Source organism: Papaver somniferum, unplaced genomic scaffold (assembly GCF_003573695.1).
Source record: "Papaver somniferum cultivar HN1 unplaced genomic scaffold, ASM357369v1 unplaced-scaffold_18, whole genome shotgun sequence".
Classification (NCBI taxonomy): domain Eukaryota; kingdom Viridiplantae; phylum Streptophyta; class Magnoliopsida; order Ranunculales; family Papaveraceae; genus Papaver; species Papaver somniferum.
The window spans coordinates 1,048,410-1,061,496 of record NW_020627707.1 but is presented as its reverse complement, the minus strand read 5'-3'; the positions used below and the strand labels follow the sequence as shown (position 1 = coordinate 1,061,496).

The 13,087-nt window shown below is 36.0% G+C and overlaps 1 protein-coding gene across 1 annotated transcript; it reads left to right on the top strand.

Annotated features, from left to right (window-relative positions):
* Nucleotides 1-486: 486 nt before the first annotated feature.
* LOC113337806 lies at nucleotides 487-2,407 on the top strand. The gene is made up of 3 exons (XM_026583390.1): nucleotides 487-830; nucleotides 1,286-1,466; nucleotides 1,763-2,407. The coding sequence occupies exons 1-3, from the start codon at nucleotides 487-489 to the stop codon at nucleotides 2,405-2,407; spliced, it is 1,170 nt and encodes a 389-aa protein (XP_026439175.1).
* The last annotated feature ends 10,680 nt before the right edge of the window (nucleotides 2,408-13,087 follow it).

Here is a 13,087-nt window from a genome sequence, read left to right as displayed (position 1 = left end):
GATTCATGAAGACGCTGGTCGCTGGTGTAACATTTTTCACGTTTGCATCAAGAATATGACCAAAAAACAAAATTATGTAAAGAGTTAGTTTTAAAGGCTGGCTTCAGAGTGCTGTTTTTGCAGGTTTTACCTAGTATTTTCACTGACTTTTGGTCTCACTACTTGTTAGACTTAGTCAAGTACCCGTACATTGTACGGATTTTTTAAATTATAGTTAATCTTAGCCACCGGATAGGATGTTCAAATGTTTTAATTACATCTGTTATTGTGTCGGTCACCTTCTGTATTTTTCTACTTTCCGTTGAGTCTGTGAATCTATATAAGACTCAGTCATTTACTCTTTTTAGTTAACATTGAATATTACATTAGTTCACACTTCTCACATGGTATCAGATACCAAAGGGAATTTCAACTTCCTCCGATCCTGAAACTTTTACCTAATCTTCAACCTATCACCATTAAACCTGCAACTTAACCTACAGAAAAATGGTGAGAACAACTCAAACCACCATTGCTTCTTCTTCCGCAGTCGCAAATAACAACAACAACACAAATAATCTTTCAAATACAAACATGTTACCACCATTAATCTCTTCTCAACAATCACCAACACCACCTTCTACACACCGACCTCCACCGTCTTTCTCTTTTCAACCACCACAACCACCACTGTCAACACATCAATCTTTACCTTCTTCTTCACAACAACCACCAACACCATCTTCTACACAACGAACTCCACCGCCTTTTTCTTCTCAACCACCACAACAACCACCGTTTACTGCTACTTCACAACCGTCTCTCCAACATACTCCCATACAATTTCCATCGTATACATCACCTCAATCACATCAAACTACTAATTTTCCCTTTCAACAACAACAACACATTCAACAACAACAACAACAACAAAACTTCTACAATCCATTTGTTTTTCGTAGTCAATTTACAATTCCTTTTCAAAATATCTCCAATTTCGTTTCTGGAAAGTTAGATGGATCAAATTACCTAGTTTGGAAAGATCAAATCTCTTCCATTCTTATATGTACAAACCTTTATGGTTTTGTTGATGGATTTGTTCATCATGAGTTACCGATGGTGCTGATTAACAACATACATCTACCTAATCCAAATTATCTTGAATGGTTGCAGATTGATAAATTTGTTGGATCTTGTATCAATGCAACTGTTGATCGATCTTTTCTTCTGAACTGCTTGGTAAACAAACTGCAAGGGAAAAGTGGTTACATCTGGTTAAACTATTCAGTGATCAATTTCTTACCAGGAAATCAATGTTGCGATCTCAGCTTCATTCTATCAAGAAAGAATCTTCAACAATTTATGAATTTCTTCATCAAATTAAAACAATTGCGGACTTGCTTGCAGAAATTGGTGAACCAGTTCAAGATTCAGATCTGGTAATGTACACTCTTAATGGTATTGGTAAAGAATTCATTCACTTTGTGGTTAGTGTACAAAATAGGGAACCTCCATTGTCCTTCTCTGAGCTGATATCTCGTCTTCTAAGTCATGAACAATTTTTGAAGGAACAAGATTCAGACTCATGTTCTTCACTAATCATAGATCCCGCAAACTCTGCATTCATTGTTAAAAGATAGTCTTCATCTAATAATTCTACCAAATTTTCGCAAAGCTATGCCTTCATTTACACCTATGTCAGCACCATCATCTTCATCTGCTCCATCTAATCGTCCTTCAAATCCATGTTTTTTTTAGAAAAATTACTTTTAATCCTTAACAGAAACAAGTCATTGATTATGGAGATATACCCTGTCAGATATGTCACAAGGATGGTCATTGGGCAAATCGTTACGGATTTCGGTATTCTGCTTCTCGAAATAGTACTGCACCACCACAAAGAGCGTTTCTTGGTCTTGATATCAATGCAGGAAGTAGTTCTACTTCTCCTTGGAGTTCACAAGAGTTTGATTCTAATGTTCAGTTTCCCTCTAAGGTTGCTTATGAAAGTGGAGGTTATTGGAGTCTTAGTAACTCAGGACCAATTTGGATTCTTGACTCAGGAGCTTCTAGCCATATGAAAAATGATGCATCAATTCTACAAAATACTACTCTTCATTCTGGCCCAGAACAAGTCATGGTTGGTGATGGTAAATTAATTCCCATCTCATTAACAGGTTCTTCTACCTTATCTACTTCATCCAACCATTTTAATCTGCACAAAGTTATTTATGTTCCTCATTTGCAACACAATTTAATGTTTGTGGCTCAGTTTACTAAGGAAAATAACTGTGTGTTTCTGTTCTATCCTTGGGGATATGAAATAAAGTCATTGAAGAGCAATCTTATTCTTGCTAGAGAGAGGATGAAGGATGGACTATATCCAATACTATATGGTCACTCTAGTTCACACAATGCTTCCCCATAATCTTTTGTTGCTTCACTTCATATGACTGCTTTCTCAACTTTGGTAGCCTCTTCTTCTCTATGGCATTCAAGGCTAGTCCATCCTGCACAGAAGGTACTTCATAAAATTGATATGGATACTGACATCAAGATATCAGCAAAATGTACTTCTTCTATCTGTGAGTCATGTCATCTAGCTAAGAATAAATGTCTCCCTTTTCATGCTACTGGTAGTACTTTTATTTTACCTTTTATGTTAGTTCTGAAAAGGCGAGGGTACCCAAATATACCTCAAGCTAAAACTTTTCCTACCTATAAGTCCTTTCTCCGAAAGTGATTGTGTATGAACTGAGTCGAGACAATGCAACTAATCGGTTCACACTTCGTGTGATCGTCTATGGATACGAGATCGATACAATACAACAACGAAGTATGTTTACTTGATAAAAAGGTCCGGACTTAACCAAACACAATAGGGTTGTTTATCAAGTATATAGGAATTAACATTTGTGTAATTTACTTTAATTATAATAAAATACTTATAATGCAAAAAATAAAAGTAAATGACACAACAAGATTTTGTTAACAAGGAAACCGCAAATGCAGAAAAACCCCGGGACCTTGTCCAGAATTGAATACGCTCAGGGTTAAGCCGCTACACAAAATTAAACCAACTTTGTATAGTTGAGACCAAGCAACTAAACCTATAGTTCGCCTAGTTCCGTCTATATTCCCACGCCTCCAACTTATGAATAAGTCACGTACTTGGAAAAATTCCTTTGGTTCGTATTCCAAACAATAAAGGAACAACAAATCTGTTTGGTATCAACTCTCTTCAACCAAGTGATGTGAGTTCGACAAAGGCTCTTCTGTTTATCTCAAATAAACTCCTTCGTCAGGTTCTTAGATCTATCTTATTCTCAACTACCAAAGGTAATTGTTAAGATTTTGCAATCAATACTTTTAATCACAAAGAATTGTATTGCTGCCGATCTACACAACTAATCAATCCAATCTACCACAATGATAAACCGATTATAGTTGGATCCTCTTATACCGAAACAAGTATTGTGCAAACCAAAGATTATGAACCCAAATCAGAAATCTTCAATATATTCTTTGTCTTCAAATCTTCTTAGATCTTCAATAAACACCTGCACACAACAACTTGAATCTCTTATGATCAATCACGCACATAACAGAGTCTGTTAACAATGGATTATCACAAGATCGTCTTTAGAACTAAAAACAGTCTAAAGATCCATGTCGAAACTTCGATCTAGTTTGAGTGAATATTATATCAGAAGAGAAGATTCTCAAGCATAAAAAAACTAGGTGCAATCAAAGTTCAACCACTCAATCGAAAACACAAGATAAACCGCAATTATCTAGTTTCCCACCAACGGTACTAAGAGCTTCCCAATCCCAAAGAAGACTTTAAACTAAGCGGCTGTAAGAGATTTCGCCTAATTAGGTTACTCTCCTCTCCGAATAGGCGGCTACACCAGTAACAACACAGCCGAGGAAGTTTGCTGTCACGAAGGATTAGTTTGCTAGAAATGCAAACTTCTAGTATTTATAGACAAGGAAGTTTGGACACCAAGGAAATTCCAAAACCAAAAATATTCTCAAGATATGCAATATGTTCCAAATTCGGTTTCCATAGTTCCTGGAAATGCTCTGCCCAAAATATTGACCGAATATCTCTTTGGAAAATCTTTAACTAGTAAATGCACATTACTAATTCTCGTTTTCCAAAAATAAAATTAACAACCTTAAATAAAAAGTTCTTAAATTATTTATTTTTCGATCCTGGGATTTTCTTCCTTTAGCTATTAAGGAATAACTTTGAACAATAAAAGATAAACATTATTGTACGTGTTCAAAGTATGTCGACATCCTTACTTTGTAAGTCCTCTTTCTTACTTACAACCTTGAAACCGAGTTTTCACACTTCCAAACAAGTTTGGAATTGGTTCATCTGACTTTCAAGAACTATGTGATTGATCAAGAACACTCAATCACAAATCATGGGTTTAACGGTTCTACCAAAACATGTTTCGGTTCTACCTCCATGTGAGTATTGTGCATAGTCATACTAGCTTTCCAAAATTCGGTTGACTAGGTATTAGGATCGGTTCCCCACATATATATGGTATCTAACTTATATGTGTTACACATGTCCATAGGATCGGTTCCCCTTTGCCCAAAAACGTGTTGCACATGTCCATAGGATCGGTTCCCCTTTCTTCTAAAAACTTGTTGCCTCTCATACAAGGATCGATTCCCCTTTGTGATGTGTTGCACCTCTTACTAGGATAGGTTCCCCTTTACCCAGATTCGGTCATACAAAAATCACAAACTCGTTCATACCATCTCAAGTGATTACTTAACATTGGGTTCACTAATAAAATTCATACCAATACATAAGTCAGGCCTTTGTGAATAGTTTTACCAAGAACACAAACAAGTCATGAGCGGTTATACTAATCACACATATTGGTTGTTCACAAGATATGCAATGAATAAAAATACCAATAATGCATGGAGATTTCCTTTTCGATTCACAAAATAAGTTCATGAATTTACTTCCTTAAAACACATGTAAAAAATTGTTTCCTAGGATGAAATCCTCACCTTATACCCATACATAATCACAATAGCATTCAACCGATTATGCCGATGTCTTATCTATAAAGTTTAATGGTTAAGCAATAAACCTCGTATTTTATTCCTTAATACTATGTCTATCTAGAGTGTTCATGCTTCGCAGTTTTGTTTTCAATATGCAAGACTTGAAAGATATGTTAGGGAATGAAACAGTTCAAGTCAAATATCACTAACCTCAAGTGGAAGGATGATGTTGTCGTTGTAGCTTCTCACTTCTTCACTTCTTTAAGTCTTCGCAATACTTGTAATGTCTCATATCCTAATACTTTCAAGCTAACCTATACGAAGTTGACTCTAGTACATAATCAAGCGACACTTAAAATGAGTTTTGATTCACTAAAATATGACAACCAAACTTGACATAATAACGCTTGGTGGGTTCAACCGAGCTATGCTCTAACAAGTTCACTATGATATTTGGGGCCCTGCCCCTGTACAATCTCATTTGGGATACAGGTACTATAATATCTTTGTTGATAAAAAGGTTCGGACTTAACCAAATACAATAAGATTGCTTATCAAGTATATAGGAATTAACGTTTGTGTAATTTACTTTAATTATAATAAAACAATTATAATGCGGAAAATAAAAGTAAATGACACAGCAAGATTTCCCACTAATTAACTGGTAATATAGCGGTAGTAAGAGATCGTTCCCGCAGAGAGATGTGTAATTGATAGGTTATTTAGATAGCGAAACAAAATAAAAGAAAAAAGGGGGGATTGTTTTAAGTAAAAGAATTACAAATAACAGAAAGATGATCAAGGAATCCTTCGTCGCTACCAAGCGATAATTGGATTAGTATACTTATCCATCTTCATTAGAACCATTCATCATCAACCATAGGAAAGCAGCTGGTGCAGTGCTATGCTCAAAGTCCCTTGTGTAACCGGATACCGAAGCGCTCGCATATCAAGTTCTATCCAACCGAACCACCAAGTAGTGGCGCACTCAAGGTGTAACCCAGCGGAAGCTTTAAGTTATGTGAAATTAGGTTGATCCTAGCAGTTAGACTCTTAGCGCAAGGTCCACTTACTAGTGTTGTCTTCACACACGATTGCTCCACAGAATCCCTCTGCGAGGTCTCACGTTCTCTACTTGTGTAAGGATTATTCAACAATTACACGGATATCTTAACCCTTTACTAGCAATAGAATGATCAATAGATTAATCCAATTGTACACTTGAACAATCTAGAAATCAATCATAAACCCTAACTATAGTGAAAATAAACGATAAGATGATAAAATCTGAATAGATTTGTATAATAATGTAGCTTCACGCTAGAACATTGAATTCATCCTCAATCAACAAAAATTTAGCTTCTCATGATTACACAATTACCCGGTTTCCCCCTAAAGGGGTAAACCCTAGAATATTTTATGAAGAACAAAAGTATAATATGAGATGTCATATGTGGAGATCCCCTCTAATTGTTGTGGAAGTCCTCTTATATGGTTTCCATGATATCTAGGTATTAGAATCCATCCGGGACCAAGTTTCCTTGATTTGGAAGTCAAAATACATCAAAAGGGACCCCATAGCTTTGTCTCAGTCGGCATTGTCGAATACCCCAAAGCAATGACGAAAGTTTGGGTCGAAAATACACCTTCTCTACCCGAAATATGGCCACTTTCGGTATTGCTTTAGAAATGCCGAAAGTTGTGTTGTACATTGTCGTTTTTCGTCTCGACTGTTTTGGCCGTAATTTCTTCGTCTGAACTCGGAATGACGTCATTCTTTCGCCGTTCTCTTCATAATTGAATTCTCTTAAATATGGTTATAATAAATCCTTAATTTGGATGAGTTGAACTTGGTCTTTTAGTTCTTCTTATGTTTTCGACCTTCTTTGCTCCTTTTCATCGCACTTCTTCCACTTCTTTCGGCTTTAAACACTTGGATCTTTGGAGAACTTCACTTTATATCTCTTATGCATCTCTTTTCACTCTTCTTTGGATGATTCACTTGATATGACACATAAACTAGAAAATAATCATAATAACGAGTAATATGCAAGAATTATAGCTAAAACAAGTATGGAATTGACATTCTAAACTTGTAAACTAAGCACTTATCAAATTTCCCCACACTTAGGTTTTACTAGTCCTCGAGCAAACTACCTAAAGTACAACAACTCCATGTTGTCGAGGATACGGTTACACTTAGCGCGTATAACAAGCCTTTAAACCCCTAGGTGTCCCTAGTGGACGAGTTATAGTCTCGTGAGGGCTTTACAAGAGATATACCCACAAAACCTACTCCAACTTCAAAGCGTTCCATCTTCCCAAGCATCCAAAGAGATATGAGGACATAGAGTTTCTGCATGCTAGTAATAAGAAGTTAGAAATACCAAAGAACATATTCTCATTATTAAATGTTGAGTGAGAAATAACCACACCATAATGAGAGAATGCGTGTTTGAGAGCGATCAATAAGAATTTCGCCTCGACTTCTGCCTTACTTGAAAGGACTTTATGATAATTCCACTCAATAATACGGCTTTTTTATGGTTCTCACATGTGTGCAGGTAGGAATGAAGATAGAAATCCTACACACGTTGAATGGTGGGAAGGAAACCTTCCGAATTATTTATGAAGACCCCACAAAATCGTGGGAAATAAAAGGCTTTTGTTGATGATCTCTAAGAAAGGAAATCAACCATTATTGCGAGGATGAGAGTACTTAGCACCTTCACATCTGATTGCAATGATGATAACACCACTCTCGCAGCATCCAATAGAAACGTCTTCCTTCGGCTCGTCTTCTTCATCTTCTTCTTCTTCGTCTTCGGTCTTCAACTGTTGATGATAAACTCTTGAACTTCATAAAACTTTGACAATTGTAACTCTTTTCCTCAATTTCCTTGTTGCTTGAAACTTCTTTGTAGATTTTTCTTCCTTATGGCCTTATTGAACAAATAACAACCTAAATGCAAATCTCTTTTTTTTTTCTTTTTCTTTTTTTTTCTTTATTGTAATTTGTATTTTGTATTTTTTTTTCCAAACAAAAATATTGCAACTACAAAAATAATAACAGAATTAAAATAACATGGCCATGAAAGAAGTACTTTACCACTTTGATCTTCACAACTTGTATTGTCTTCGTATCATAAACTTCAATAACTCTCATCTTTTGATTTTCTTCGCTCTTGTAAATAAGTCTTCATACATAGATATAGAATTCCGCTCCATGTATGTAAGTCTTCGACATATATATCAAAATATGCTCAAACTATGTTGCTTTACTTGGATATGAAATTTGCTCTTCTTTGTATAGTTGCTTGTAAACCTCAAACGTCTTCAACTTTCCTTGTAGATTTTGATGTCGCTCCACTTGTTGATGATATGATGTTTCTATGGATCTGTTGTTGGTGAGAGAGAGAATGGTGCTAACTGCAAATCAAACTACAAGAAGGTTGTTTTCATCTATAGACGTCACCCTCATGATTGACAAAATTAGCACTCAAGAGATCAAAGAGTAGTGCTTCTACTGGTGGGAGCTTGGGTAGCTCACCATTCTACCCGGAATTAACGTACGGTGACACACACCCAAAATAAAGCTCTTTAGTCATCTACAAAGAAATCTGGTCTGGTGCCTCAGTTAATATGAAAATATGTAGTCTCCACTAATGATTGATCAACAACTCTAATAATGCATTTCTCCCTGATCCTAATTTGCATCACCGGCATGATTAAATCCATTATTTAACACTCTAACAAGCAATAAATCCAATGTAGTTCCCTAACACTTCCAAGTTCAGTTATGTCGGCCAGAATTCTCTATGTAAACATACCTAGAAGTATGCTAGTGACTCTCAAATCTCTACAAGTTAGAGGTTTTTTTTTTATGCAAAATTTTAAAAAATTGACTCAAAAAAGCTAAAAACTCTATATGCAAAATATCCAAACACTCCCCCACACTTAAACTTTACATTGTCCTCAATGTAATTGACTCGTCCTAAGTAAAATTCAGTTGGGAAATCCTAATATGATATGCAAAAGAAGAAAACTAAAAACAAAAGGATAGAAAATACAAAACCTATGGGTTTCCTCCCATGCAGCGCTTAATTTAACGTCCTCAGCCTAACCCGCTGGTTATCGTCCATACACCAACAATCTGAAATCTGGTAGTCCGCCCAGAAAACAATCTGCAATTCTAGTAAAAGCTTCATGAAAACATTAACACAAGATATAAATATTGAAGCTATAAATTTATTGAAGTTTCCCCCACACTTAGTCCTTTCTACACTCGGAAATAGATAGAGAACATAGAATTCAGGAACTTCAAAAGGTTCTTCAGCATGGAGAACCTGCAAACTATTAGAATCAAACACATCAAGTGGTGGATACTTAGAAGAAAAATAATCCGTTAAAACTTTGGAAGCACACAACTCCAATCCTAAGTGAGGTATTTTCCTAAAAGTCGGGTTAACAACTCTTTCAGAAGTTATTTCAATTGGATTGAAAGGATCAACAGATATAGAATTATGTAAAGGATTAGACAAACCTTTTTCGAGATCCTCATCTTTTAACTCTAGTGAATTATTTACCTCAAGTATATCGTGGTCCTCTATTGAACTCTTAATTTCTGCTTCAACCGAAATCTCAGCATCATTATAATGTTTGGCAAGCTCAATTGGGTCTTCCACGACTTCAATCAATTTGGTTTCATTCTCAATCTCTATCACTTCAAAAACCTCGTCATCGGAATCAGAATCCTCTCCCAAAAAGTCTAGTTCATTGGTGAAAATCCTAAAATCTTCACTTTTGTACGTTACACCGTTGATAACAACGGTTATGTCATATCCGTTCTCCTCCTTTTGAATAGACGAATGATCGTTATTATGATCCGGAGTGGGAATAATCGTATCATTGTTGAAAGGAATTTCAAAAGGTTTTTCATCTTCATCGGAATCAATCTCAACCTCAGAATCATCAACATCAAAACGACATTCGAATTCCATGTCTATGGCCTTGTTAATTCCGTCAAGAATCTCTTGTGATGCACCGGCTTTTTATAGCTGCTCGTGTTGCTTAAAAAGTTTCTAACATTAACACGCTTTCCACCGATGTACACGATCTCCTCTTTTGGAAAGAGTGAAGGAAAAACACGATGAAGAGGAGTAGGTCTTGATTCAGTATGATCACTCTTTAGCTCCAAACTCTGTGTCATCTGCACATTACTAGAAAACAATTTATCAGAAGCATAACTATCCTTCCATCCTCGTGATTGTTCACTTACATGCCTATCATAAGGTTGTTGACATGTATGAGAATATCCGTAAGGTTCCGTGGGATATTGATCATAGCCAAAAGATTGGTTTTGATTATACCCATATGATGGTTGGTAGTTGTCATAAGAATGATATTGAAAACCATATTGATTAACACTGTTGTATGTGTATTCTTGTGCTCCGTACATGTAATTTCCGTAAGGAAACATGATGATTAACAAGAGCAAAATAAAACAAAAATCTAAAAACAAAATTAAAAACAAGCTAAACAAATAAAAAACTAGTTAGCAACCGCTCCCCGGCAGCGGCGCCAAAATTTGATGCGTGTCGTAACCACAACAAACTAATTAAGATATTTCCCACTAATTAACTGGTAATATAGCGGTAGTAAGAGATCGTTCCCGCAGAGAGCTGTGTAATTGATAGGTTATTTAGATAACGAAACAAAATAAAAGACAAAATGGGGGATTGTTTTAAAGTAAAAGAATAAAAAATAAAAGAAAGATGATCAAGGAATCCTTCGTCGTTACCATGCGATAACTGGATTACTATACTTATCCATCTTCATTAGAACCATTTATCATCAACCGTAGGAAAGCAGCTGCGCAGTTCTATCCTCAAAGTCCCTTGTGTAACCGGATACCGTAGCGCAATCAAGGTGTAACCCAGCATAAGCTTTAAGTTATGTGAACTTAAGTTGATCCTAGCAGTTAGACTCTTAGCGCAAGTTCCACTTACTAGTGATGTATTGACACACGATTGCTCCACAGAATCCCTCTGCGAGGTCTCACGTTCTCTACTTGTGTAAGGATTATTCAGCAATTACACGGATATCCTAACCCTTTACTAGCAATAGAATGATCAATAGATTAATCCAATTGTACACTTGAACAATCTAGAAATCAATCATAAACCCTAACTATAGTGAAAATAAACGATAAGATGATAAAATCTGAATAGATTTGTATAATAATGTAGCTTCACGCTAGAACATTGAATTCATCCTCAATCAACAAAAATTTAGCTTCTCATGATTACACAATTACCCGGTTTCCCCCTAAAGGGGTAAACCCTAGAATATTTTATGAAGAACAAATGTATAATATGAGATGTCATATGTGGAGATCCCCTCTAATTGTTGTGTAAGTCCTCTTATATGGTTTCCATGAGATCTAGGTATTAGAATCCATCCGGGACCAAGTTTCCTTGATTTGGAAGTCAAAATACATCAAAAGGGACCCCATAGATTTGTCTCAGTCGGCATTGTCGAATACCCCAAAGCAATGACGAAAGTTTGGGTCGAAAATACACCTTCTCTACCCGAAATATGGCCACTTTCGGTATTGCTTTAGAAATGCCGAAAGTTGTGTTGTACATTGTCGTTTTTCATCTCGACTGTTTTGGCCGTAATTTCTTCGTCTGAACTCGGAATGACGTCATTCTTTCGCCGTTCTCTTCATAATTGAATTATCTTAAATATGGTGATAATAAATCCTTAATTTGGATGAGTTGAACTTGGTCTTTTAGTTCTTCTTATGTTTTCGACCTTCTTTGCTCCTTTTCATCGCACTTCTTCCACTTCTTTCGGCTTTAAACACTTGGATCTTTGGAGAACTTCACTTTATATCTCTTATGCATCTCTTTTCACTCTTCTTTGGATGATTCACTTGATATGACACATAAACTAGAAAATAATCATAATAACGAGTAATATGCAAGAATTATAGCTAAAACAAGTATGGAATTGACATTCTAAACATGTAAACTAAGCACTTATCAAATTTCCCCACACTTAGGTTTTGCTAGTCCTCGAGCAAACTACCTAAAGTACAACAACTCCATGTTGTCGAGGATACGGTTACACTTAGCGCGTAACAAGCCTTTAAACCCCTAGGTGTCCCTAGTGGACGAGTTATAGTCTCGTGAGGGCTTACAAGAGATATACCCACAAAACCTACTCCAACTTCAAAGCGTTCCAGCTTCCCAAGCATCCAAAGAGCTATGAGGACATAGAGTTTCTGCATGCTAGTAATAAGAAGTTAGAAATACCAAAGAACATATTCTCATTCTTAAATGTTGAGTGAGAAATAACCACACCATAATGAGAGAATGCGTGTTTGAGAGCGATCAATAAGCATTTCGCCTCGACTTCTGCCTTACTTGAAAGGATTTTATGATAATTCCACTCAATAAGACGGCTTTTTTATGGGTCTCACATGTGTGCAGGTAGGAATGAAGATAGAAATCCTACACACGTTGAATGGTGGGAAGGAAACCTTCCGAATTATTTCTGGAGACCCACAAAATCGTGGGAAATAAAGACTTTTCTGATGATCTCTAAGAAAGGAAATCAACCATTATTGCGAGGATGAGAGTACTTACCACCTTCACATCTGATTGCAATGATGATAACACCACTCTCGCAGCATCCAATAGAAACGTCTTCCTTCGGCTCGTCTTCTTCATCTTCTTCTCTTCGTCTTCGGTCTTCAACTGTTGATGATAAACTCTTGAACTTCATAAAACTTGACAATTGTAACTCTTTTCCTCAATTTCCTTGTTGCTTGAAATTCTTTTAGATTTTTCTTCCCATGGCCTTATTGAACAAATAACAACCTAAATGCAAATCTCTTTTTTTTTTCTTTTTCTTTTTTTTTTTATTGTATTTGTATTTTGTATTTTTTTTTCAAACAAAAATATTGCAACTACAAAAATAATAACGAATTAAAATAACATCCATGAAAGAAGTACTTTACCACTTTGATCTTCACAACTTGTATTGTCTTCGTATCATAAAC